This window comes from Marmota monax, unplaced genomic scaffold (assembly GCF_021218885.2).
Source record: "Marmota monax isolate L192 unplaced genomic scaffold, Marmota_monax_Labrador192_F-V1.1 WCK01_AAM20220418_F8-fsc00752, whole genome shotgun sequence".
Taxonomy (NCBI): domain Eukaryota; kingdom Metazoa; phylum Chordata; class Mammalia; order Rodentia; family Sciuridae; genus Marmota; species Marmota monax.
The window spans coordinates 32,684-56,866 of NW_026692011.1; the positions used below are offsets into that span (position 1 = coordinate 32,684).

Consider the following 24,183-nt stretch of genomic DNA (forward strand, 5'->3'; position numbering starts at 1 on the left):
CCTGTTGCCTTGGGGCCTGAACATCATGGTAGCAGCATGTGGTAGAGGAGGTTTCTCACTCTTGGAGGGGGAAACAGAGGAGGAGGAGGGCCCAGGGTCTCAATATCCCCTTCTGTAGGGCACACCCCTAATGATATAACTTCTTTCTACTAGGCTCCACCTCCTACAGGTTCTAGCACCTTCCAGTAGAGCTACAGGCTAAGGATCCCACCTCAACACGTGGACCTTTGGATAACATTTATCCAAGCTATAGCCATGGTATAGTACACAGAGAACTGGGCTAGGAATTAGAACTAGGTGGTATGCCTGCTATCAGTCGTTCTAATACCTTACCTATAAAATGAAGACAGTACCTCTCTTGGTTGATTAAGTACCCTTGAGAGTATTAAGTAAATTAACAAGCATTCTAACATGGAATTTCTCTTATTTCAAAGGGATTATACTAAATCAGTGTTCTAGTGTATTGTTTTTATATATATTAGATTTTGGTGTATAAATTTCTGACTCATGTCTAAAGAAACTATAAAATTCTGTTTATGATAAATCTTTATCTCTTTATATTTTCAAATGCCAGTCCATTGGCTAGTTGGGCTAGTCACATCAGAATTGGAAGGAAAAAAACAAGTTTTCAGCTCCTACTTGAGAGATGCTAATTTATTAAGTACATTGTGAGACCTTCGATATCTAATTAGGTACATCATGAGACCTTTGCCATCTTATTTTAAGATCCCATGGTAACTCTTGTTGCAGATAAGCCATTTCTGGAAATGTTGTTCTAGAATAGTATTTAAAATCATTACTCATTAATTGCATGGATCCAGCATTGAATGTGCCTCCACATATCCTCACTATATATGGATATTCACTCACTATATATGGGACATATATGGATATTCTGGTCATGCTTACAAACATGTGACTTTATTATGGAGGAAAGTATATAATGGTTTTTATTTCTCTTCCAGAAATAAGGTTTAGAAAAATATGTGTCTCTTTTGTAAAATTGTCATTACTCAACTGGGGTTTAGGCCAATGAATGAAAGTATTCATACTGAACCATGTTCTTTACCCAGGAAGTTGCCTTAAGATAGAATTTTGTTTTTGTTAATGATTTTTCATTGGATTTTGTTTTAGCCCAAATCACTAAAGTTTGGTACAGCAAAACAGAAGTTTTAGAAAATCGGTGGTTCCAAGTAGACCAGAAGATTGTGGACTTAAAAGTTTACAGTAAATTTAGTCAACAAGGTAGGTAAACTTGCAGTGACTATGACAGTGCTGTAATCTACTGAACTTTGGAATACTCCATCATCCCATATCTCTCGGAAATATCTTTGTGTTTCCCATTAAATGTTAAAATGTTTCTATGGCAAATTCCTGTAGACCTGCGTAAATCTCTTATCCTTATGTACTTCTACACAAACTGGTTAAGGTACATAATTAGTCCCATTACTTACGTAGTATTCACAATCAAGTAGTAAACTCACTAGCCTGAGCACTGGTAGAATTAGTGTGTTAGTCAGCTTTTCATTGCTATAACAAATCCCTGAGATAATCAACTTATAAAGATAAAAGGTTTATTTTGGCTTACAGTTTTAGAGGTTTCAGTCCATGGTTGGTTTGGTCTCATTACTTCGGGGCCAGGAACATGTGGCAAGGCAACACTGTTCATTTTGTGGCCTGGAGGCAACAGAGAAGAAGAAGAAACCAGGGTCCCACAGTCTCCTTAAAAGGCATGTCTCCAGAAAGCTAAATAACTCCCCTGAAAATTTCCACCATCTCTTTCAATAGTGTCACACTGTGGATTTTGGCCTTTACCAGGCCTTTAACTTAGAAACATTTAGGGGACACTTGTGACCCAAATGATAGTACTTGGGTTCTATTTTCAATTTTATTATTGTGCACTGGGTTACAACAACAACAGGATAATTGAAATACCACTTTAACCCAAACGTGGAGCTAGTCTTTATTCTATTCATTGACACTAGTATCTATTTTTCATGTTAACTAATACATGAAATTTCAACATGGGAATGATCATGTGTTTTTCTCTACTATCTCATAGACACAATTGGAATACCTAACTGAATACTTTGGGAGGGTGATCATGGGTTTAATAAAGTAAGAAGAGATAAAATCAAGAGATTAATGTCAACAATGTGGGCTCAATTCATTAACCACAGATTCTTCTGAAACCTAATCTAACTCAATATGTTTGGGGGTGGGGTGGATCCACAGGTAGTAACAGCTGCTCAAAGGACAACGGAGGATGTAGCCATATCTGTCTACCAAACCCTGAGGGACAGACTTGCAAGTGTCCGAGTGGGTACTACTTGGCCGATGCAAACAAATGCTTTGAGTCTGCAGGATGCTCGGAGTCATCAAAATCTTGTAAGGATGGTGAGAAATGCATTTCCACGGAGCAAGTTTGTGATGGTCACGCTGAAACTGGTCATAACCGCTAACGAAAAAGATTTGGAAATGGAATCAGGAATCTTACAGTGAAGAGTTCTCACTCACTTCTCAATCTAAATTTGCTTCTTAGAAAATCTGACTATCTGGAAGAACCAATAGCTATTAAACCCTAGTCACTTTCTCTTAAATAGGAAAGAAAATGAATTTTGATTCTCAGAGTTGATTCTACCATTAGCTTTTTGTCAGCTTTCATCAAAATACCTGACAAGAATAACTTAGAGTAGGAAAATTTTATTTGAGGTCTGAGTCTACAGACAGCTGACTTCATGGCTTTGGGCCCAAAGTAAGGAAGAACATCATGCTCAAAGGATGTGGTAGAAGAAACCTCTTTCCTCGTGACAGCTAGGAAGCAGAGGGAGAGGAAGGGGAAGGGGCTACAAGGAAGACGAACCCCTCCAGAGCATGTCCCCTTGCGGTCACTTCCTCTAGCCGTGCCCTACCCTGCCTATGATCACTGCCTGGTTAGTCCATTCAAACTAGGATGGGCTGATCAGGTTAAAGTTCTCACCGTCAAATCATTTTACCTCCAAATATTTCTGCATTAACATAGGAGACAATATTGGGGGGACACCTCATATCTCTATATCTGTATGATTTTACAGTATTTTGTTTAATTAAAAGCAATGGTAGGCCCGGTGCCATGCCACATATCTATAATCCCAGTGGCTCAGGAGGCTGAGGCAGGAGGATAGCAAGTTCAAAGCCAGCCTCAACAACTTTGTGAGGCCCTAAGCAATGTAATGAGTCCCTGCCACAAGAAATAAAAGGGTGTTTGTGTGTGTGTATGTGTGTGTGTGTGTGTGTGTAAACTCTACCCGTATCACCTACCTCTTGTGTTTACAGGTACTGGACCAGGTAAATCTCATTCAACATCAACACCTACAAAGTCAGAAGCAGGCAAAAGGTTGACTCCAAAAGCTTCCCGACCTCCCCAGGCTACCAAGTCCACCACACCTGGACATCCAGGCCCAGAAAGAATGAGGGATCCTGTCACAAACCCACTAACCACTCTGATGCCTGCCAGAGAGAGCAAGACCCCAGAAACTAAGGAAAGAGGGGCTTCTGTTCAGCCCGAGGACTCTCAGAAGGCAAAACATGTGCCCTGCAGCCGTGATTTCTGTAATGGGAGGGGAATCTGTACAACAGAAGGAAAGTTGAGAAAATGCAGCTGTCTGAGGGAATATGGTGGAGAGTTCTGTGAGGAGGCAGTACATGGACCCACCCCTGGCTACATAGCATTCAGCGTAACCACTGCCTTATCAGTTGTTCTGGTAGCGCTGGGGGCATTTCTACATTTCAGAAGAGAGCACAAATTAAAACGGTAAGTATCAGCTCGTGTTTCCATGGAAGAATTGTATTAGCTTCTGATATTAATGGAGTTGAAGACGTAAGTCCACGCTAGAAATCTGTCTTTTAAGGAAGGACTTAGGGTGGTAAAGCAGTCTTACCTATTAGATACCCTGGAGAAACAATAATTGGGACCATGTCTTTGAGACCTGAGGTAAGCACTACTGTATGAGGTCTGAGGTATTTATGCAGGTAAAAATCTGTCTTAACCATGGTCAGTGGCAGAGTCTGAGAAATTAAGTGAGAAAATTCCCCTTCAGTGAGGCAGTAAGGTCAGTGCCAGTGATTGGAGGTAATATTTGTTAGGAGGTGTTCTAGTTTGCTAGAGCTGCCATAACATAATACTGGAGACTGGGTATCATAAACAGCAGAAATTTAATTTCTCATCATTCTGGAGGCTGGAAGTCCCAAGATCAAGGTGTCAGCAGGAGTGGTTCTTCTGTGGCTTTTCTTCTGGCAGATGGATGACCAGTTCCTCCCTGTGTCTTCTCATGTCTTCCCCTCAGTGTGTTTGTGTCCTAATCTCTTTTTCTTATAAAGACATCTGTCATACTGGATTAGGGTTCACCCTCATGGTCTTATTTAACTTAATTACCTCCTTAAAGGCCCCACAGTCATATTCTGGGTTATTTGAAGTTAGGACTTCAACATATGGATGCTAGGCACTTGGGAATCACCATTTAGTCCATAACTAGAGGTGAAATAAACTCAGGAATTATTTAAAGCACAAGTGCTAAGTTTGGGCCCAAAGCAAGACAGACCCTAAAGATACAGCAGGAATAAAAAATGAGATTTCAGAAAAAGTAAGAGTAGAAAAGATGTGATGGAAGACACTGACTAAACACATTGAGAAAGGGACACTAAAGAACATACAGAGTGGGGCTGGGGATGTGGCTCAAGCGGTAGAGCACTCACCTCACACGTGCGAGGCTCTGGGTTCGATCCTCAGCACCACATAGAAATAAATAAATAAAATAAAGGTCTTGTGGCCAACTACAACTAAAAAATAAACATTAAAAAAAAGACGTACAGATGAAGAAATGTGAAGATGAAGGAAGCTTTAAAAGCTACCTCTCTGTCCTGCCTTCCTTGTGCAGATTGAGAGGAAAAGGCCATTGCCCAAAGCATCTCTGGTTAATGGCTAACTGGTTAACATCACCGTCCTGAGATGTAACCCTTGGGCTTTTGATTGTCACCTCAGGTCTTTCTGCTGCGTTCACCTGCTTTCTCATTCACTGTTGTCCACCTACCATGTGCCTGTCCTTAGATCCAGTTCTGGTTGACTTCAATCACGTGGCTTCTCTCAGTTGAGCAGAGATGCCATTTTTGAAGCTAAGTGCATGCCTGTAACAAAGAATAATTGAAGTATTGTACATTCCTGATCATTTACTTTTAAGTGGGCATTAGATTAAAATAAGGCATAGTTTCTATAGCAACTATCTTTGATAGGGGATAAGCTGGCCTTTTCTAATCATACCCCAATCTTAGCATCTATCTCAAGGAACAGTTCTTTTAACTTTGCTTTTTTGATTTCTAGAACTAGCACAGCATCATCAAGAAATTTGACCTATAATAAAGAAAATGACCAGGAAGAAGAAAATCTAATGAATAGTGAGATTTTTGTCAATGAAGCCTACGATGAACAGGTATGCTGAGGAAAGCTGGGAAGTCTCTTTCTAATGGATTGTGAAATGTGGTTAAAGAAATGTCCTTTTGAAAAAAATCCTGTTCAGTGAAAGTAGTTACTGTTTATTTAAAGGGATTCTTGTTTTTGGTGAATGTTGCTGTTATGTTTCAAGCTATTGTCTGTTGGCTCTATTGTCCTTAGACTCTGGTTTAAAGAACTACAGGTTGAGCTGGGCACAGTGAAGCACACCTGTAATCCCAGCAGCTTGGGAGGTTGAGGCAGGAGGATCGAGAGTTCAAAGCCAGCTTCAGCAAGTCATGAGGCCCTAAGCAACTCAGCAAGACCTTGTCTCTAAGAAAATTAAAAAAAAAAAAAAAAAAAAAACCCTGAGAAAGTGGCTCAGTGTTTGAGTGCCCCCAGGTTCAATCCCTGATAATGAAAAAAAAAATTTTAATGAAATAAAAATATTTTTTTTAAAAAAGAACTACAGCTTGAACAAGGTGAAACATGCATGTAATAACAATCAAAAATTAGCTTTTAGTGGACTTCCACATGGTGGGGTGGGGTAGGATGTTATGAGGGTTTGCATTACCCTTAAAACTTAGGTCCCCTTGTAATCTCTGCTGACTTCTGCCTAGTTTAACATCCTTGATCTTTGCTTTGGGCTCATGCAACATATAATATCTAACTCCAACTCTCCTTTCCCCTAGGAATTGCTCACCTCTTTACAAACTGACTGAGCTTATAAAAATGGAACTGAAACATTCCAGTGAAAATCGTTTATACATTTCGTTGTGTACTGTTTTAACCTCCTTAACAGCTTGTGGTAAATCATAATGACTTATTAAAATAAGTGCTTCTTAAATTGGAAAAAGTTGTCTAGTTTTGTTAATATGTTTTAGAAACACAGAGCCTTTTGAATCCCACAGCATCTGACCCAGTACTAGTCAGAAGTTCTGCGTTGGAATCTTGGCTCTAACACTGATTTAAAGGATTTTACTAGTTAATCCTCTGGCCTGTTTCCAGTTTTACCGGAGATAGTGATCTCTTTGCCTTTTAGGAGAAAGGCCAAGTTTCTGCAGAGTAGCAAATGCTCAAATGATAGTTCACTACCACTTCTTCTTTCAGATAAATTTTGTTGTTGAGTACTCATTTTTGTTTAAGATTTATAAAGTTGTTTTTATTGTGCTTTTATTCAATTCTGAAACTAATACTAGAACAGGTTAATATACTTTACAGATGTAGCAGCTCAGACACATGATTTGTCCAGGGCTTATTTAAAATAAAGTGGATGGAGACTGTAGTCAGCAACAGAGTATAGCTGTGCCCCAATTCACCTCAACTAGCTCTTACCTGCTGGGGGAACATGCAGGTACTTGGACTGCTAACACCTCTGTTTGTCTTCTTGGGTTATTACTGACCTCACACCCATGTGAGGAATCCAAGGGTTCTGAATCCATGATGGAAGATGGGGTATTGTCTAAAATTGGATAGTAGCAGCCTTGGACAAACCATTTAGTCCTGAATGTGTTGCCAGTGCTAAAATTGAGATTATAATAACCTATATCAACAGGCCAATTGAACATGGAGTGAAAATGAAAAGGTCTGTATATAGCATAGCACTTTTACCCAATAACATGAGTCTCAATTGTAATAAACAGCTTTATTTGGCAAATTTTTCTTGCTTGGATCTAGATTTTTCATATTTAGTGTCTTGGTGAATAAATTCATATAGATCCCCAAGTATAATTTTATATATTACTCTGGGTAATATATAAACTGTGTTCTCAATGAAACATAAAAAAAAAAATTGAAGTAAAGATCAATTTGACCTGAACGACAAATGCCCAGGAACCCCCTTTCCTGCTGAGACAAGGCTGAGTCTCTGGCTGGTGCTCAGCTGTGCCTGAGAAAGACTTTCAGCGCCACAGCACTCTCAGCCCTTCTCAGGAATGGAGAGAATTAGATTTTTCTTACTATCCCTGTTCCAAAAGCCAGTCTCGCAGTCAGTTTTGTCGTTGGCAAGTCTTTGCCTTTTCCCTGTACATAAAAATGACATGAAAGGATCAAACTCAAAAGCATGTACAACAGTATTATCTCTTTCTCTGCCCAGGTTTGAGTTGCTGCCTTGGTCTCCTTTGGACCTTAAGTCCTACATCAATTGGTGTGTGTTCCACCTGGCTCAGCCTGCTTCTGTAGGCTCTGAGCTGGAATGCTATTCCAGCCCCACTCTTCAGGCTCCCTTTCCAGTTTGGGACCCAGAAACACCTGCCATTTCCTCCTCTTGGGAAAAATGGAGCTGACTGCAGGCAGCCAAATCTTCTAAGTATAGCAAGTATCACCTTTCCTCCCTGCCCCACCCTGGTCTATTTATAACTATTCTTATCTTTGATCTCCTGTGAGTGTATTATCTCACCTGAATCTAGTTTAACATTCTGTTTCCCCATTCAAGAATTTACAGAACATTCTGAATAGTTCATGAAAAGATTTAATCTTAAAAATGAATACTCCAGATTTTACATTTAATAATTCCTAGCCATTCCTATTCCCTGAACTGGTTTTAGCATGCCAATTTCATCACTTTATCTTCTATGTTTGTAGAAATGTCATACTATCAACTACAAGAGCCTTCTTTTATGATGAGCTCTCTTAATTTCTTAATTTATCTACACCTAATAGATGGAGCAGTAAGCCTGTGGCAGATGTAAAATCCACATTTCCTTCTAGAAACTCAACTTATCTAACACAGTGATAGGTTTGGGTTTTCTTCTGGAAAAAATAAGAATTTTTTAGAATTATAAATGCTAATTGGTTCAAAGAGCCCTACACAAAACTTTTTATGTCTGCTGATAGCAATTAAGAGTTAAACCAAGAACTTATACTAATTCTTCTTAGGACACAAGGGGGAAAAGGTCATGGTGGGAGGATGTATATTAAGTCTCTACTATTCTTAACTCCTGGGCGGGAGGAGCTTATGGAATTCAGAGAAATCAAGAACTAGAATATGGAGTTTGTTGCTTTCAGACTGACAACAGAATTATATAGGTCAATCAGCTTCCCCAGCCTCCACTGTTCAAATTTCATTTCTCTTCAGGCCTCATCTAATTTTTAATGGTCACCTTCAGAGTATTGAAGTTAGAGAAGCCCTCTGATGATATCTAATTCAGTCCAGTACTACATATGACGGAAAAATCCAGAAAGAGCAAGGTTTACATTAAAGGCATATGTCATTTAAACTCCGGGAACATCTAAGTAACCTCCTTTAGCCTCCTTCAGCCTAATGATGGATGCAACCGCTGGCATGAGTGGTTTAAGAAGGGAGGTGACAGGGACATTTGCCATAGGAATCATAAAAATGCTTAGTGTGTGAAATGTACATACGTCCCTTGTAGGCTTTCTCTCCATCTTAGAGTCACCCTGGTTTCTAAGTAGGACTGCTTGCTGGCTCACGTCCTTGTCAGTCTGTGTAACTTGGGCAGACCAGTTGGACAAGAATTGTAAAGACATAATTAAGTCTGAAGCCATTCTCTCCATGGGCCCCACTGAAAGATCAAGTCCCCTACTCATCCCTAGACCCATGCTGAGTCTTGTCTATATTTTCCTTGATTTGAGCAAATTCAACCTTATTTCCGTGTCTTCAGTCCTGCTTAATGAAGATTGGTGGGAGGAGGTCATTCTACTATGCCTGTGACCAGATAGAGGAATGTGGGTGGAGGTTGTTGGGACATCTGGGTGAGAATTTCAAACAAGGTTTTACAAGAAGTAATAATTGAGTCCCTTATTTTCCTTCTTTCCCACACGGGGAGATGGACCTCATCAGTAGTGACTCCACCCTTAGGTTTTGGGGCCAGTGGCCTTGGGCTATATATCACTTTGCACATGTGTGTATGAGAGGAGGAAGCTCTTGTGTACAGAAAACACTTTAAGAGGTAACCCTCATACATTGCTCATAGACACTGAGATAAACGGGAACTATTCATGCTTTTACCTTCAATTTAGAGGTAAAACCCCAAAAAGCACCAAAGGTTAAGCCACATGTAAATGATATGTTCAAATATGACACCTCTAAGCTGATGGGGGAAGGGAGTCATTTTGAATGTGAACTGATTCAGGAAGGTAACCAGGGTGAAAACTCAGGCCTCAGCCAAGTCAAGTAGTTTGAGCTAAGTGGATGACACTTAAGGGAATCCTGAAGGCTTTTTAAAAGAGATGAATGACAAAGACTTCACTTTAGGAGGGTCAGACTGAAGATGGGTGGGTTTTTGAGAGAGACCCTGGTTGAAAAACTTTTCCAGCACCCCTGAGAATGTGATTGAGGCTCTTAGGTTCTAATTACTTACCTGTCTACTGGATTGTGGGGCTGTCTATACCCTGATGAACAGAGGGTTCCATCAGCTACTCACATCGAATTGTTTATATTTGATTCTGGAGCATTTTCAGAAATTGTTCAGACTGTATTTACTTCTACAGAAACTAATCTGGTAAGGGGTAAATTTTGGATTTATTCAGTCTTACTCAATTGTACCACTGGGTTTTTTTTCTGTTTTTACCACACTATTATAGAATGAAGTATGAGTGTTTTACTCGTACTTTATTGGAACTTGGGGTTTGCTGTTCTTTCTGCCTTGAATGCTCCCCATTCTTTTTTCAACAGTTTTCTGCTCACATCTCCCATCTCACCTCCTCCCTCACCACTTTTCCTAATCTATCATCCTTTCTCCTCCATCTCTGGACCCTGCTTTTCCATTTTTCCTTTCACTTGTACAATACCTCTCATGCTAGAATACCACAGGACCCGAAATAGTTGTTTTCCATGGTGCCCACAAATGTGCTGGCAAAATGTCAGGTGTCCCCAAAACTTACTGGGTGAGTGATCTATGCAACGAAGAGGATGGTGGTTGCTGAAACACCCTGATAGCACCACCCACAGCCCCCGCAGTGGATAAACAGCTCACATGCTAAAACCCACACCCCTTCTTAATGAGGATGTGGGCATTCACAGGAGAGCAGACTGGAGGACAGGAAGAACAGGAGCTGGCTTAAAGCAGTTTCTGCTTCACTTGCCCAGATCTCTTGGTCCTCTAGGCATAATGTGAGTAATCCTGGAAAGCCTATAGGCATTAAGTGGCGACCCGTGCTTGGTATGCTGATTGAGGGGGTTAAAAATGAGCTGTGATGGCACATCACAAACAGGTGTGAAGAGCTTGGGTGGGGGACAGTGTTACTCTACACTAGTGGGTCACTGCCATGCAGTTGCTAGGTCAGCCAGTACCAAGTTCTAGTCTCACCCACAGCAGGACTCCTGAGACTCCACCTCCTCCCACACCTTGTCTCAAGCCCCTGCCAAGTGTGTGCTGCTCTGGCAGAGAATGGCCTTCAGTCCAAAAACAGATCCCAGTGGGATGCAGGAGCCTCTCTCCGTGCCATCCTGAACACTTTTATAACAATATCCAAAAGTTTGCATTTTTAAAAATGGAGTTTTGGACTTGTTTCTGTTGATAGGGCAAACATAGAATTTTAACTCTTCAGTAATCAAATCCTAATCATCAGAGAAAGGGTGTTTCACATATAAGCCAGTGGGAAATAATTGAGAGAGGAGGGAAAGTGAAACGTACAAAGCACCAGTTTTGCTTTTACCAAGGTTTCCTTAGAAATATTTGGAATTAGGATGCAGGTGAGATTCAGTACTTGCCAGAAATCTGGGCTCTCTATGTTGTATGCAAGGACCTGATTTCCCAGAGGCAATAATGACTGCCTTTTGAAGTGTTAGCTGAAAAGAGCAGCTGCCTTTGCTCCATTTTGATTCAGCTCCCACAGCAAGTCCCCAAATGCACCTGGGCAGGTGCTCAAAGGTCTATGAACAGCCAGCAGTGACTGAAACTTAATTTGAGGCAAAGTCCTAACTAAAACCTGGCAACTCCAAGTAGGTCCGTTGAACCATCAGCCTTGACATCTCCTAGAAGCCACTTGGGAAATCAGTTTCAGAGTCCCCAGACCTATAGTATCAGAATCTGAATTTGAAAAGGATCCCAAAGTGATAGGGCTACCCATCCTTCAAGTTGGATCTCAAACAAACAAAACCCCAGGTGATTCCACTACAGAATCACAGGGATGTGAAGGCATGTCATTGTGTCCACTGCACAAGCAGCTATGTTTTTATTGGTTCCATCATAGCTCTCGATATAGTCAGTGCTTACTGAACTGATGGTTCCCACTTTTAAACTGCATGTTTTAAAAAAAGAGATTCAGTTCAGTGAAAGGTACCTTTAAGTCAACCACTTGGAATGAAAGCCAGTCCTCCTGGAGATTTAGTCCCCTTAGTGGAACACAGAGCTTCCTACCTGTGACTTTAAGCACCACTTCAAGAAGAGGAAAAGATTTCTCTCACTTCAAGTGGAAACCTGTACTTCTAGTTTTTTCAACAATAGCCTTGGCTTGGTACAGAATGCTGCACAAACCTGGAAACAAAAGCAATCAGGGATTGAGGTGGGTGGGGGTGTTCTTTTTGTAATCTAATGCAGAGAGGTGCAAAGGTCTGACTGCTAGATTTCAGAAGCAGTGTCTAGGTAGCCAGGAAATAGTTAGTCAAGAATGCTGCAACTATCGAAAGTGGCACTGGAGGTATAGAAAGCTTTCATGGCCTACTGAAACTGATGTTTAATTTTTTTATTTATAAATAAAAGATATATACATATCTACTTTACCAAATGTAGCTATGAGGTTCCATTTTGTAAAAAAATATTAAATCTAGAGTCTTCTGTGTCCAGGGTGAGGTATTCAAGGAAGAAAACAGTATTGTGTGCATGCCTTCATTTACCTTGCTTCTGGAAGAGAAGCTCTTGAATGACCTTTCACACCAAAACAAGTGATAAAAATGATAAATCCTATCTACACAAGAAGAGATGTACGCATGAGTTACCCAGATTATTTTGTTCAATAAAAGCCACTAAAGCTGCTGGCATTTTCATGACTCTTAAAGAGCCTGGGTTCATACACAACCAGAAATACACTGGCCTTTCCAGAGTTGGCATGACAAGAAGTTAAAAAGCAAAGGAAAAATAAAATGCAATGATTATACTGATCCAAGATTCATTAGTGTTAGAATACTCTAGTTTCAAGTTACACTTAAACCAGTTCATTAGTGTTAGAATACTATAGTTTCAAGTTACACTTAAACCAGTTTTGAGCCTCTTTTTTTGTTGATTTCAACTTTTTCTTGTTGTTTACTGTCTCTGGTTGTTAACACGATACAAACCTTTCTCTCCTTCAGCAAAGAAAAATGAAATTCTGAAAACAAACAAACAAACAAAAAACTGTCCTAACCTGAACTAAACGTCCAAAGAGCCAAAGAGCCTAGTTTGGTCACAGTAAAGGAAGATCGCCTTTCCAACCAGTTTCAGGAAGGTGATGGGGTTCCAATCCCCAGTCAGACTGCTTCTCAGCTGGCAAGTTCAAGGTAGAATGGTGCAGGCATTCCCAAGCCCAGGGTCTCCGCCTTGCAGGTGGAAGGAGGAGGTGAGGTCTACAGATCAGAATCGCAGGGCAGCGATCTGTGACAGGGCCGGGTGCTGCGTGAGGATGCCCCCTGGGAGGTGGCTGCCTTTCCCCCCTCCCCGTCGAGCACGTCCACCGGGTTGGTGTAAGCCTTGGGCGGCGGTTGCGGCATGGGAAAACCGACCTTGGGCTTGCGAGTGGCACCGTATTCGGTGGGTGGCGGCCGGTGCTGGCCCTCGCTGTAGTACTTGATGGCCGGTGTAAGTGTGGGCTCTGGCCAGTCCACGTAGACTGTGCTGATGCTGCTGCGGCGCGGCCCGGCTGGGGTCGCCTTGCGACAGCTGTGACAATGCTCCTCGCACCAAGGCGCGAAGCTGAGCGCTAACGAGAAGCCTCCCAACAGCAATAGGCAGCTGCCCAGGTAGCCCAGCACCAGGCTATAGCTAACCTCTACAGTGACCGGTTGGGCCGGGGCGGGCAGGACTTCGCGGTCCCCCAAGAAGTGATTGTACCAGGAGACCGGGATGAGGCTGAAGAGGCCCGCGGCAAAAAGCACTACGCCCGAGAGGCCCGCCAGCAGGAACTGGGGCTCCTCCTGCCAGCAGCGCACGCCGAGCGACGCCAGCAGCAGCCCGACGGCGGTGGTGGCCAGCGACGTGATCATGAGTCCCCGCGCCACCAGCACCGGCTGGGCCTCGAAGTAGCTCCACTGGTCCGGCTGGCCACACTCGCGCTCACGGCTGCTCTGCTCACGGCATATGTCCCACAGGCCCTGGTACAGCACCACGTCCACCGGCTGGTTGAGGAAGCCCTTTACCAGTCGCCAGCCGGGGGCCAGTGTGCTGATCAGGTTGAGCAGCAGCCCGCAGGGCGTGAGCACCATGCCCAGCGTCATCACCACCGGCGTCCGCATCCCGGGGAGCTCCCGCCGCACGACGGCTCTCCTGCTGCCTTCTGTATTGAAGCTCCTCCGGCTTCTGACCCCCGAAGTCAGCTCGGGCGCCTCCTTGGGTCGTGGCGCTGCGCCCTGCTCTCTCCGGCCGCTCTTTGTCTCCCGCACGGGTCTGTCCCCACTCCGTGGCTCGCCCTAGTCCCCTCCTCGCATCCTGGCCGCTCCTCCCTCCCGCCCCGCTCCTGTCCCCAATCGAAACCAGTTCGCGGGCGGGTCTGACCGAAACCGCGGATCCAGGTGCGGGACTGGGTGGCCAAACCCAGCCTGGGTGGGAGGGGCAGGAGGTGAGCGCGAGAAGCTCCGGAGCCACCTGGCACTCTGAGACCTCGGACTCGGGGAGATTCGGACACCCCGCCCTCAGCCAGACCGCTTGACCCCGCCCGGCTGGGATGGCTCCTGGACTGAGCAAAGGTCGCCCCGCCCCTGGCTCCAGGCTGGGGCCTGGCAGGCCGTGGGCGGGGAAGGAAAGGGGCGGTGACGCCGCCGTAGCACCACGGGTCTTGGTTGCTGCGCAGTTTCCCGGGTTTTTAGCGGATCTCAGTTCTGAAAGTTTTCTTTGGTCACTGCTTGGCCCCCTGCAGATTAGCTTCTCCCTGCACTCTCAGCTGCTTTCCGATGATCCCCTAGTTCTGCGCAGTCGACTTGCGGCCATTAGCTGCTGAGTGCGCGGCACCGTACGCGCCCAGCTGCCTGGGATGCGCGGGACAGGTGTGCACCGAAGAAGCCCTAGGCGAGAAGCGCGCCCAAAAATGTTGCAATCAAGTTGTTTAGTAAATGCTCCGCTTTCCCGACTAAGTTTAACTCAAAAGGATCAAAGCCAGGGTGTTTCTGAATTGAGGAGTTACAAAGGATTTTGGGGTTTTGTTTGTTTGTCTGTTTTCAGCATCGTGGAAGACTTCGAGGTGGGAAAAAGCAGCGGGGCGGGGAGGATTATTGAGTGTCCTTTATGGCGCACTTTGCAGGTTTATCTAACCCTATAGGGTCCTTTGGCCTTTCCTTGGCTTTGGGCTATTTCACACCTCTGTAAATTGTAGAAAACCTGTAATAGTTCAAATTATTTTTGTCCATAGTATGCAAATGAGTTTGTCCAGATGGAATATAATTGATCATTTGCCCGATGAATACTGACTAGTTAATTAACATTGGTTTGTAAATTCATGTTAGCATTGCTGTTTGCCTTATGTATGTGTTCTTTGCGTTGTCCTTTTGAACTGCTTTTAACATCATAGTATTTTTCTCCTTAAATATTGAATTACAATATTTGACACGTGCACATTTTGAGTGAAACTCATGATTTTTACTTTATAAATTATTCTCTAATAAATTTTTTCTGTACTTCCCATATTATGGACCATGGAAATTTGTTAGAATTATAAAATTTGTTAGAATTATAAAACTGTTTCTAGGCGCCGGGATTGTGGCTCAATGGTAGAGTGCTTGCCTACCAAGCATGAGGTTCGATCCTCAGCACCACATAAATGTAAAATAAAGATATTGTGTCCACGTAAAACTAAGAAATAAATATTTTTTAAAAAAACTTGGTAGAGTACCCCTGGGTTCAATCCCAATATTATAAAAATAAACAAAACATACACACACAAACAAAATAAAAAGGAATATTGATGTCCACATAATGGTTCCCACCTCACACTGCACACTTCACTATCCAAGTCTCACAAGGGTGGGTCTGATAGGTGGAAACTAGTTTACACGCCTTCAACCTAGAAAGGAAGGAAGTGTGGGAATTGTATTTTGGTAAAGTGGCACTCGCAATGTAGGAAATTATATTAAAAGGTTTGGCAATCATGTACGGTATGTGTCTATTATATAGAGGTCATGTTCAAAGTTTAAAAATATTTGGAATTTTTGTTTCAAAAGTAATTGAAATAATTGATATTTTAAAAGTAAAAAAAAAAAAAAACAATTTCTAAAAGTCAAAATTAATTCAGAGGTGCTTTGAAATAATTTTGGATATTCTGAAGGGAACAATCCCAGGGATGGGAATTACAAGTTTTGCGGTTTCTTTTTTAACTTAAAATTGTGATAAGTACAGATATCATAAAATTTACCATCTTAACAATTTTAAAGTGTATTTAAGTTGGTGGTAACCAGCACTACCATCCATCTCCAGAATCTTTTCATCTTCCTTGTTATGATTTACATATGAGGTGTCCCCCAAAACCTCATGTGTGAGACAATGCAAGAAAGTTTAGAGGTGAAATGATTGGGTTATGAGAGCCTTAACCTAATCAGGGTGTTAATCCCCTGATGGGGATTAGCTAGGTGGTAACTGTAGGCAGGTAGGGTGTGACTGGAGGAAGTGGTCATTTGGGGGTGTGCCTGTGGGGTTTATATTTTGTCCCTGCCCAGGGCAACAGTCTCTTTGCTTCCTGATGCTACTTCCTGATGTCATGTCCTGAGCTGCTTTCCTCCACCACACCCTTCTGCCATGATACTCTGTCTCAAACAATGAGGTCGATCTTCTATGGACTGAGATCTCTGAAACTGTGAACCCCAAAATAAACTTTTCCTCTTCTAAAATTGTTCTTTTCAGGTATTTTGTTCACAGTGGTTAAAACAAAAACAACAACAACAACAACAACAAAAAAAAACTGACTAAAACACTTCCTGATCTCAGTGGCCAAAATTGAGTGTGACCGAAAAACCACTACAGCTGGGAGTGTGAAAGGAATCCATAAGCAGACACTTGCCACGAAAACATTGTAAGGAAATGGAAGGTTATGACCAGATCAAGTAAAGTTGGTTGCAGCAGCAAAAAAAAAAGCCGATTAAAACATTCCCAAACGGAAACTCTATCAATTAAATGTGAACTTTGATTCTTCTCCATCCCTGCAGTCCTTCTCAACCATGATTCTTCTTTATCGCCATGAATTTGACTACTCTAGGTACTTATCTAAGTGGAATCATACAGTATTTATTTCTGGCTTATTAACTTAGCATACTGTCCTCTCAGTACTATAGCATGTCTCAGTGTTTCCTTGTTTCTTAACCATATAATATTTTACACTATGTATATATTACTCGTGTTTCTTCAGTCACATCTCAAGGTTGGGTTGTTTCCAACTTTTGGCTCTTATGAATAATGCTGCTATGAACATGAATGCACTAAAATATTTTTGGTGCCGTATATGTAATCTTTTTTTTTTTTTGTATATGCCTAGAAGTGGAGTTGTTGGATCATGTGGTAATTCTATTTTAATTTTTTTTGAGGGGCCACTATACTGCTTCCCATAGCAGCTGCATCATTTTTCATTGCCACAACAGTACACAAGTTTTCCAATTCCTCTGACTACCTTTGTTTTAAATGGATATTCACTGAATTTGTATTTCTTTTTTGTAAAGTACTTTTCAAAATGTCTTTTGATCTTTATTTTGATGCAAAGGATGAGACTGGAATGGTGATGTTTTCCTTAGTTTTATCTAGACATTTTCAGAAAGAATGGAGAAAACAGAGGTGAACTTTTACTGGTTATGATGGATGTCTGAAGTTTACTTCAAGACACAGCAACATGGTAGTGTGATACGATTCGCTGTGTTTCCATCTATGCCCAGCTAGGAGTTGTGTGCCCAGATATGTAGCTGCTCCGAGGGTAATTAGTTGACATTTCAAAAATCCTAACCCCAAAAGTCATACTCCATAGGCACCATCTATAGGGATTAACCACCTTGGTTTCCAATGAGTACCAGAGGCCTTGGACTTTTACATAATACTCGTAATTTTAATGCTTTTTCACTGAAAGTGAAGTCACTGCTGACCGAGATTTGTGGATTGCGCCTAGAAATATAAGCAAGGCTCTTGCTTTACTATAGTTTGTATCATAAATGCCCCTCAAGGTTTGTGTGTTGAAGACTTCGTCCCCAGTGTGTGATGATATTGGGAGGTGATGGAACCTTTAGGAAGTGGAGCTTAGTGAAAGGAAGTTAGGTCACTGTGTATGTGCCCTTGAAGAGAATATTAGGACCCCAGTCCCTCCTCATTCTCTTTGCTTCCCAGTCATCATGAGGTAAACAGATTTGCTCTACCATATGCTCTCTGACATGATATTCTTCCTCATCACAAGTCCAAAAGCAACATAGTTGCTAACCATGGAAACCTCTGAAAATGCAAGCCAAAATAAGCCTTTCTTCCTCAGTTGTTTATCTCAGGTATTTCATTATAGTAACAGAAAGCTGACTTTGTCATCCTCCTTGTCTCTCCAGGAATAGGATGTTAGAATCTAGGCTGCCTAGTAAAAATACCTGTAAAACTGTTGCCTCAGCTTTGACTTATAAATTCTTCCTGTTTAGAAGCCAACTCAGAGGATTCTCTCCCTCCTGACCTCATGTAGTGGGCTAGGTAATCCTCCTGTGAGAATATTACCTCCAGTGAACTCTCCTGGTAGGTGTTGTTGGAGCATCTAATGGATAAAGGACATTTTTATCAGATTTACAGACAGACCGAAGGACTGTATTTGTGTCTGCTTGCTACTAAATGAATAAATATGTTGTAAAATTTAGCCCCAACCTGCATTCAGCCTGGTCTCACCCTCCCCTCCCACCACCTCCTCACTCTCTAACCCTGAATGGGTATGCCCTGCCTGCCACTCCCAGCCTCAAGGAACACTTCAGATCTCTTCTTGCATGCCATTTTCTCTGGAAGTGTTTCCTCATTCCTTAAGATAACGCTTCCTGTTTTGTAGTTCTATAACCCCTCTTCTCGCAGACTACCTGCCACAATTCCTTAGTGCTTGATTCGTTTTGTGTTCTAGCCAGTCTGAGGGCAGGGATCAGGTTCATCCTATTCTGTTTTCTTCCCAAAACGTGTTCTAGTGTCTGGGCCCCTCAAGAAATCAATTTTATCCCTTTCTGTCCTGTGCTCCTCGTAGATTGTTACACGCACCTCCATGAGCATGTTTGTTTTCTCAGCATACTAGATAATGAAGTATGTATGGTTTAAGTCCAGAAATTAATGATAAAGAAGTGCAGGCTGTGCAGAGATCTCCTTCTAGGGCATCTAAGAAAGGCCTCTGATTTTAGAACTGGCCTCTTCTTTCCAGGGTGCCAAGTTCATGGTGAGGCTGATTGAGAAACAGAGCATGAGTCCTAATGGGGCAAGGACAAGGATTGCTGAGATCAGTGCCTTTGTAAGCCCATCCTTAGATCCCAGAACAGCTTTCTTTTATGAAGAGGGAAGTGGAGGTAGTGCAAGAATCGGTTGGCCGTGCTCTAGTTGGATTCAGGGCCTTCAGCAACTAATTTTGAAAACAAATGGAGTCCTGTTAACCTGCAAAGACTGGGCCACAGGTACTGCTGTGCACAAAGCTGCAATCATTGGCAATGGTTTCATCTTAAAAAGTCACACTACAACCTTTGGCAAGTCAACAGGGGGGACCCACCAGAGTCCCTATCCCAGGCCTTTGTATTTTACTCTCTCCAGACAATAAAGCCCTGAATACTACCACTATTCTTCCTATGAAAAATCTAGTTCAGTAAGTATTAAAAGTTAGACCATGAAAAAAATTAAACTATGATTGTTGTGTATTTTTAAATTGCATTGAAGCAGCCTGAATAGCTTTTACTTTCTTGTTGGCATATGGCTAGTCGGCTGTTTTCTCAGTCACACGTGCCTAATAACCTTTGACACCCAATTAAAAGTTGCTTCCAATTAGCTCAGTGTCACATCCATTCTAATTTGTTTTCTTCATAATAGTTGTCATTACAAAATATTTTCTTATTTATTTATTTTGTTTCCTTCTGTGCATTGTTATGTCCTAAGGACTAGGGACCTTGCTGGTCCTGCTTGTGGCCATATCTCAGCCCCCAGATTAGTACCTACCTCTTAGCAGGTACTCAAGAAATAGTGGTCAAGTAAATGAAAGAAGTTCTGTAAAATTCCTACATAATAACACAAAAGGAGGAGCTAGCATACATTATTTTTAAATGTACTAAAATGCGTGTAATTTAAAATGCATCATCTTAGTCATTTTAAGTGTACAGTAATGCTAAGTTCATTCAGATTGTTATTCTAATGTCCCAAAATCTTGTTTTTCTTTTTTTAAAAAATTTGTTCTTCTTAGATACACATGATAATAAAGTGTACTTTGACATATTATATATACATAGAATGTGACTTATTTTGATTAGGATCCCATTCTTGCAGTTGTACATGATGTGGAGTTTCACTGGTCATGTATTTATACATGAATATAAGAAAGTTATATCTGATTTATTCTACTGTCCAAAACTCTTTCTATCCTGCAAAAATGAAAGTCTATATACCCTTTATTTAACTCCCCTCTCCATCCTCCTCCAAACCCTGACAACCACCTCTTTACTTTCCGTTACTGTGAATGTGACTACTCTAGACACCTTATGTAAGCAAAATTATGCAATATTGATCTCTTTGTGACTGGTTTACTTCACTTAATGTCTTCATGTATCATCTATGTTGCAGCATATTTCAGAATTTCTTTTCCTTTTAGGGATGAATAATTCCATTATCTCTATGCAACACACTTGGTTTATCCAGTCATTCCTCAATGAACACTGGTTGTTTCTGCCTTTGGCTACTGTGAATAATGCTGCTATGATAGCATATGTCATTTTTTTTTTTTTTTACCTTTTGTATTTTATTTTCTGTGAAGTGGTTGGCTATCTAAAGCAAGAATCAATTTGCCATCCCTCTCATAAATGCTACCTTAAAACATATGTTCAAGTTTTAATTTCTGGAGAATTCTACCTCTTCTCAACTTTGACATCACAGTTGCCTCCTTGGCAAAGGTGGGGATATAAGGTGGGATGGGACTGCTGCCAGGAGCCAGTTGCTGTTACTGGCTCACCTTGCTGCTTATCTTCAACTCCATCAATCCTGTCTACTGAGGGACAAAAATATTTATCATGCCATAGATCAATTCCTTTAGGTCTTTGAGATACTTTTCCTCCACAATATGATATTTTTTAAAAACACAAGCATTTCCATTTTGTCACAATTTATCTTTTTAGAAAACGTCATGGTCAAGCTGGACACAGTGGTACAGGCCTATAATCCCAGAGGTTTGGGAGGCTGAGGCAGGAGGATTGTGAGTTCAAAGCCAGCCTCAGCAATCTAGTGAGACACTAAGCAACTCAGTGAAACTCTGTCACTAAATAAAATATAAAAAGGGCTGGGGATGTTGTTCAGTGGTTAAGCGCCCCTGGGTTCAATCTCTGGTATGAACTAAACAAACTACTCAGTCAACCACTGGGTAAAATCCTAATGGAAAAACTAATGCTTTCCAAATAAATGTATAGATTCAACTCCATAAAAATAAAAATTGAAACTAGGATTTCAGAGGTGATTTCAAAGTTTAGCAGGATAAATGAACGAGTGAAACAAATCAAGAAACTTTTTTTTTTAAAAAAGCAGTCCTGGGAGGGTATGCATACTTCAGCTGCTATAATCATTTAACTGGCATGATACTAGCACTAGACTAGAAAGGTAAAGAAGTGAACTCTGCTTATGTACAAAGTTAGGATAAGAATGGGATTTTAAATCATGGAGAAAAGCATGAAAATCCAGTAGTGTTGTGGCAATTGTTAGCTTGCGGAGAATTAGAAATGTCAGTCCATACATCATGAAATGTGTCAGCCCCAGGTCTAGGTGAATTGCTGCTCTAGTTTGGATCTTGGATGTCTCTCAAAGGCCCATGTATTATATAGACTTGGTCCCCAGAGTGGTGCTAATGGCAGATGGTAGAAACTTTAGGAGACAGGGCCTTATGACCTGAGGTCACTGGGGGCATACCCTTGAAGGAGATTAGGGGACCCTGGCCCCTTTCTCATCCTCTCTTTGGCTTCCTGGCCATTAGGTGGTGGATGGTTTATCTCTTTCACACGCTCCCACAGTGTCTACTCTTGTTTTCATGTGTGACCTCACCACAGGCCCAAAGCAACAGGGTTGATAGTTCATGGAGTTGAACTTCCAAAACCATAAGCTGAAATAAATCTTTCTGAAATAAGATAAGATATAAATTTATACATAAATTTTATAAGATATTTTGTTATAGCAACAGAAATCTGATTAACATAATCGTATAGTGACATAAGAAACAAATTACTGAAAGAATTAGAAGAGGAAATGAAGATAAATCAATAGAATATGGAAGAGTTTTCTGAGCAAAATATCAAAGATGACAATTATACAGAAAAAATAGTTGATTAACATATAAATATATGTAAGTTTAAAATCTTTTGGTTTCAAAATGCCTTAAACAGAATTAGGGCAAATCTTATTAGTTTATGTGTCAGAAAAGAGTTAATATTTCTTATTCACTCATTTGCCAAATCAGAAAATTTAGCATCACAGTGAAAAACAAAGAATAAAATAAATATCTAATAAACATGCTTAAAGGCAATATGTTAAATGACTGTTTTATTCACCTAAGTACAAAATAAAACTGAGAATACTTTTTTTATTCTTAAGTTGGAACATTTAAAGGGAAAAAAATATACCTCTTTTGAATAGACATGGGGGGAGACAAGGGGATATTGTAATGTCCTTGCTTAGCATCTGGGTGGCCATCTTAAGTGACAGCCACCATTTTCCCGCCCAAGGACCTTTCCAGGAAAGGTTCACCACTCCCTCATACCATCCCCACCCTTAAACCATGCACATTAGGACCCACCTGGCTCTAATCCCTGAGCCACCCCCATAAAAGTCTCCAACCCCAAGTCTGTATTGCCTCTCTCGATCTATGGAGAGATGTGCCTTTATTTGTCAGCTCTGACAAATAAACTCTCTCATGTGTATCTCTGCCTGGTCTCCGTCTTTCATTTCTTGCTCTCTCATCTCCCAGTTCCCTGCTTTCCTTTCATATATTACTGCTGGAAGTAGAATAAATAGTGCATTATTTCAGAGGTAATTATATAATTAAAAAAAGAAACTCTTAACTGTGACTTCCCTTTAATTTCTCAAGTTACTTGTAAGATATTTCGTTTCAATAAAATAAACAGAATATATGGAAAGATTTATGAAGGTCTTGTTCACAATACCCTTTATAAAAAAAAAAACAGTATTGTAGTATGAAGTGAATTAGGTTAAAAGAATATATATTTATAGAAAAATATTAAAAAGAAATATACCAAAATGTTAGCTCTGTTTCTTTTGGAGTGATAGGATTTATAGTCAATTTTTATTTGCATTATACACATTTTCTTTCTCTAAAACTTAAAATAGGAAAAATATTATTTTTAAGTGAAGCTTCTCCACTTCTTTGAAGTAAAATCTCACATTCTTATGGCACAAATTTTTCTTCCATAATTGTGGATATTCAATTTTTATGTTCATAACTAGGCCAGATATTGTGAAAAAATTATAAGTGCTAAATTCTATTTTGATGTAACATCAAGGCAGTCACAGAAATGCATGTACAATAAATGATATGCATATATTCTAGGAAAAAATAAGGTGTCATTTTCTATAATTCTAAATTTTGTCATGTGTGTGGATGACATGGAAACAGCAATTGTGAGATTCAACATATAAATCAGTCATGAAACACAAAACTCAGATTTGGCATTTATTTTAAACTTTAAGGATGTATTTGGCAATTGTACTGTAGTCTGGTAAGTAGAATAGCCACATGTTCTGATTTTTCATTTTTTATTATTTTTTGTTCTATGGGTTATTTTTTATATTATTATTATTGTAATTCTGGTGAGGACAGTATACTGAGAAATATTAGGAAACATATTTTCTCATTTTCTTCCTGGAACTCTGGATACCCTTTCCTATGGTTGCTATGCAGATAAGACAATCCTATGAATGACCTAATGTTATGTTTACAATGTCATGCTAGGTGAATTCTGAATATGTGTGAGAAAGAGATGCACTGAGCCTAGTAACACAGGCAAAAGAGGTATATGGCTAGTCCATAATCTTTAGTAAGCAGTTTAAAGTAGATTAAAGGTGCAAATTTTAGCCTAAAGGAATAGAGCTATAGTGGCTTTGAAAGGAACTATTGCTTCATCCTGTGAAATCTAGTTATTTTAGATTAAGTGAAAATTCATAAAATTAATAAGCAGCTTTGATGGATGAATTCTTCAGATTGGGAACGAAAAAGGAGTACAAAAGCAAGTGTCTATGTCCTTATTTTTAGGTCACGATAATACTCCCTTCCTGGACAATAGTACCCTTGTTGTACCCCTGAGTAGCACGACAGGTTTATTCGGTGTCACCTATAGATAAGAGTGGGAAACAGTGTGGATCTGTGCTGGAAAGCTCTTTTCCTGTCTTGCTGCTTTCTTACTTAAG

The 24,183-nt window shown here is 40.8% G+C and overlaps 2 protein-coding genes across 2 annotated transcripts in view; one reads left to right on the forward strand and one right to left on the reverse strand.

Moving 5' to 3' along the window:
- Positions 1–7,113, forward strand: part of LOC124097306 (prolow-density lipoprotein receptor-related protein 1-like) — a 39,776-nt gene extending 32,663 nt beyond the window's left edge. The window contains exons 25-29 of the mRNA XM_058582024.1: positions 1,135–1,245; positions 2,236–2,397; positions 3,316–3,793; positions 5,357–5,465; positions 6,157–7,113. Coding sequence (XP_058438007.1) covers positions 1,135–1,245; positions 2,236–2,397; positions 3,316–3,793; positions 5,357–5,465; positions 6,157–6,186 — 890 coding nt within the window. The 3' untranslated portion in view covers positions 6,187–7,113. The remainder of the gene's footprint in view (positions 1–1,134; positions 1,246–2,235; positions 2,398–3,315; positions 3,794–5,356; positions 5,466–6,156) is intronic.
- LOC124097289 (claudin-23-like) lies at positions 243–14,593 on the reverse strand. Its single transcript, XM_046451736.2, has 3 exons — positions 12,770–14,593; positions 5,070–5,163; positions 243–1,677 (listed from the first exon to the last, which is right to left on the reverse strand). Exon 1 carries the CDS (start codon positions 13,851–13,853, stop codon positions 12,969–12,971), a length of 885 nt encoding a protein of 294 aa, XP_046307692.1. The 5' UTR covers positions 13,854–14,593; the 3' UTR covers positions 243–1,677; positions 5,070–5,163; positions 12,770–12,968.
- Between the last annotated feature and the right edge of the window lie 9,590 nt (positions 14,594–24,183).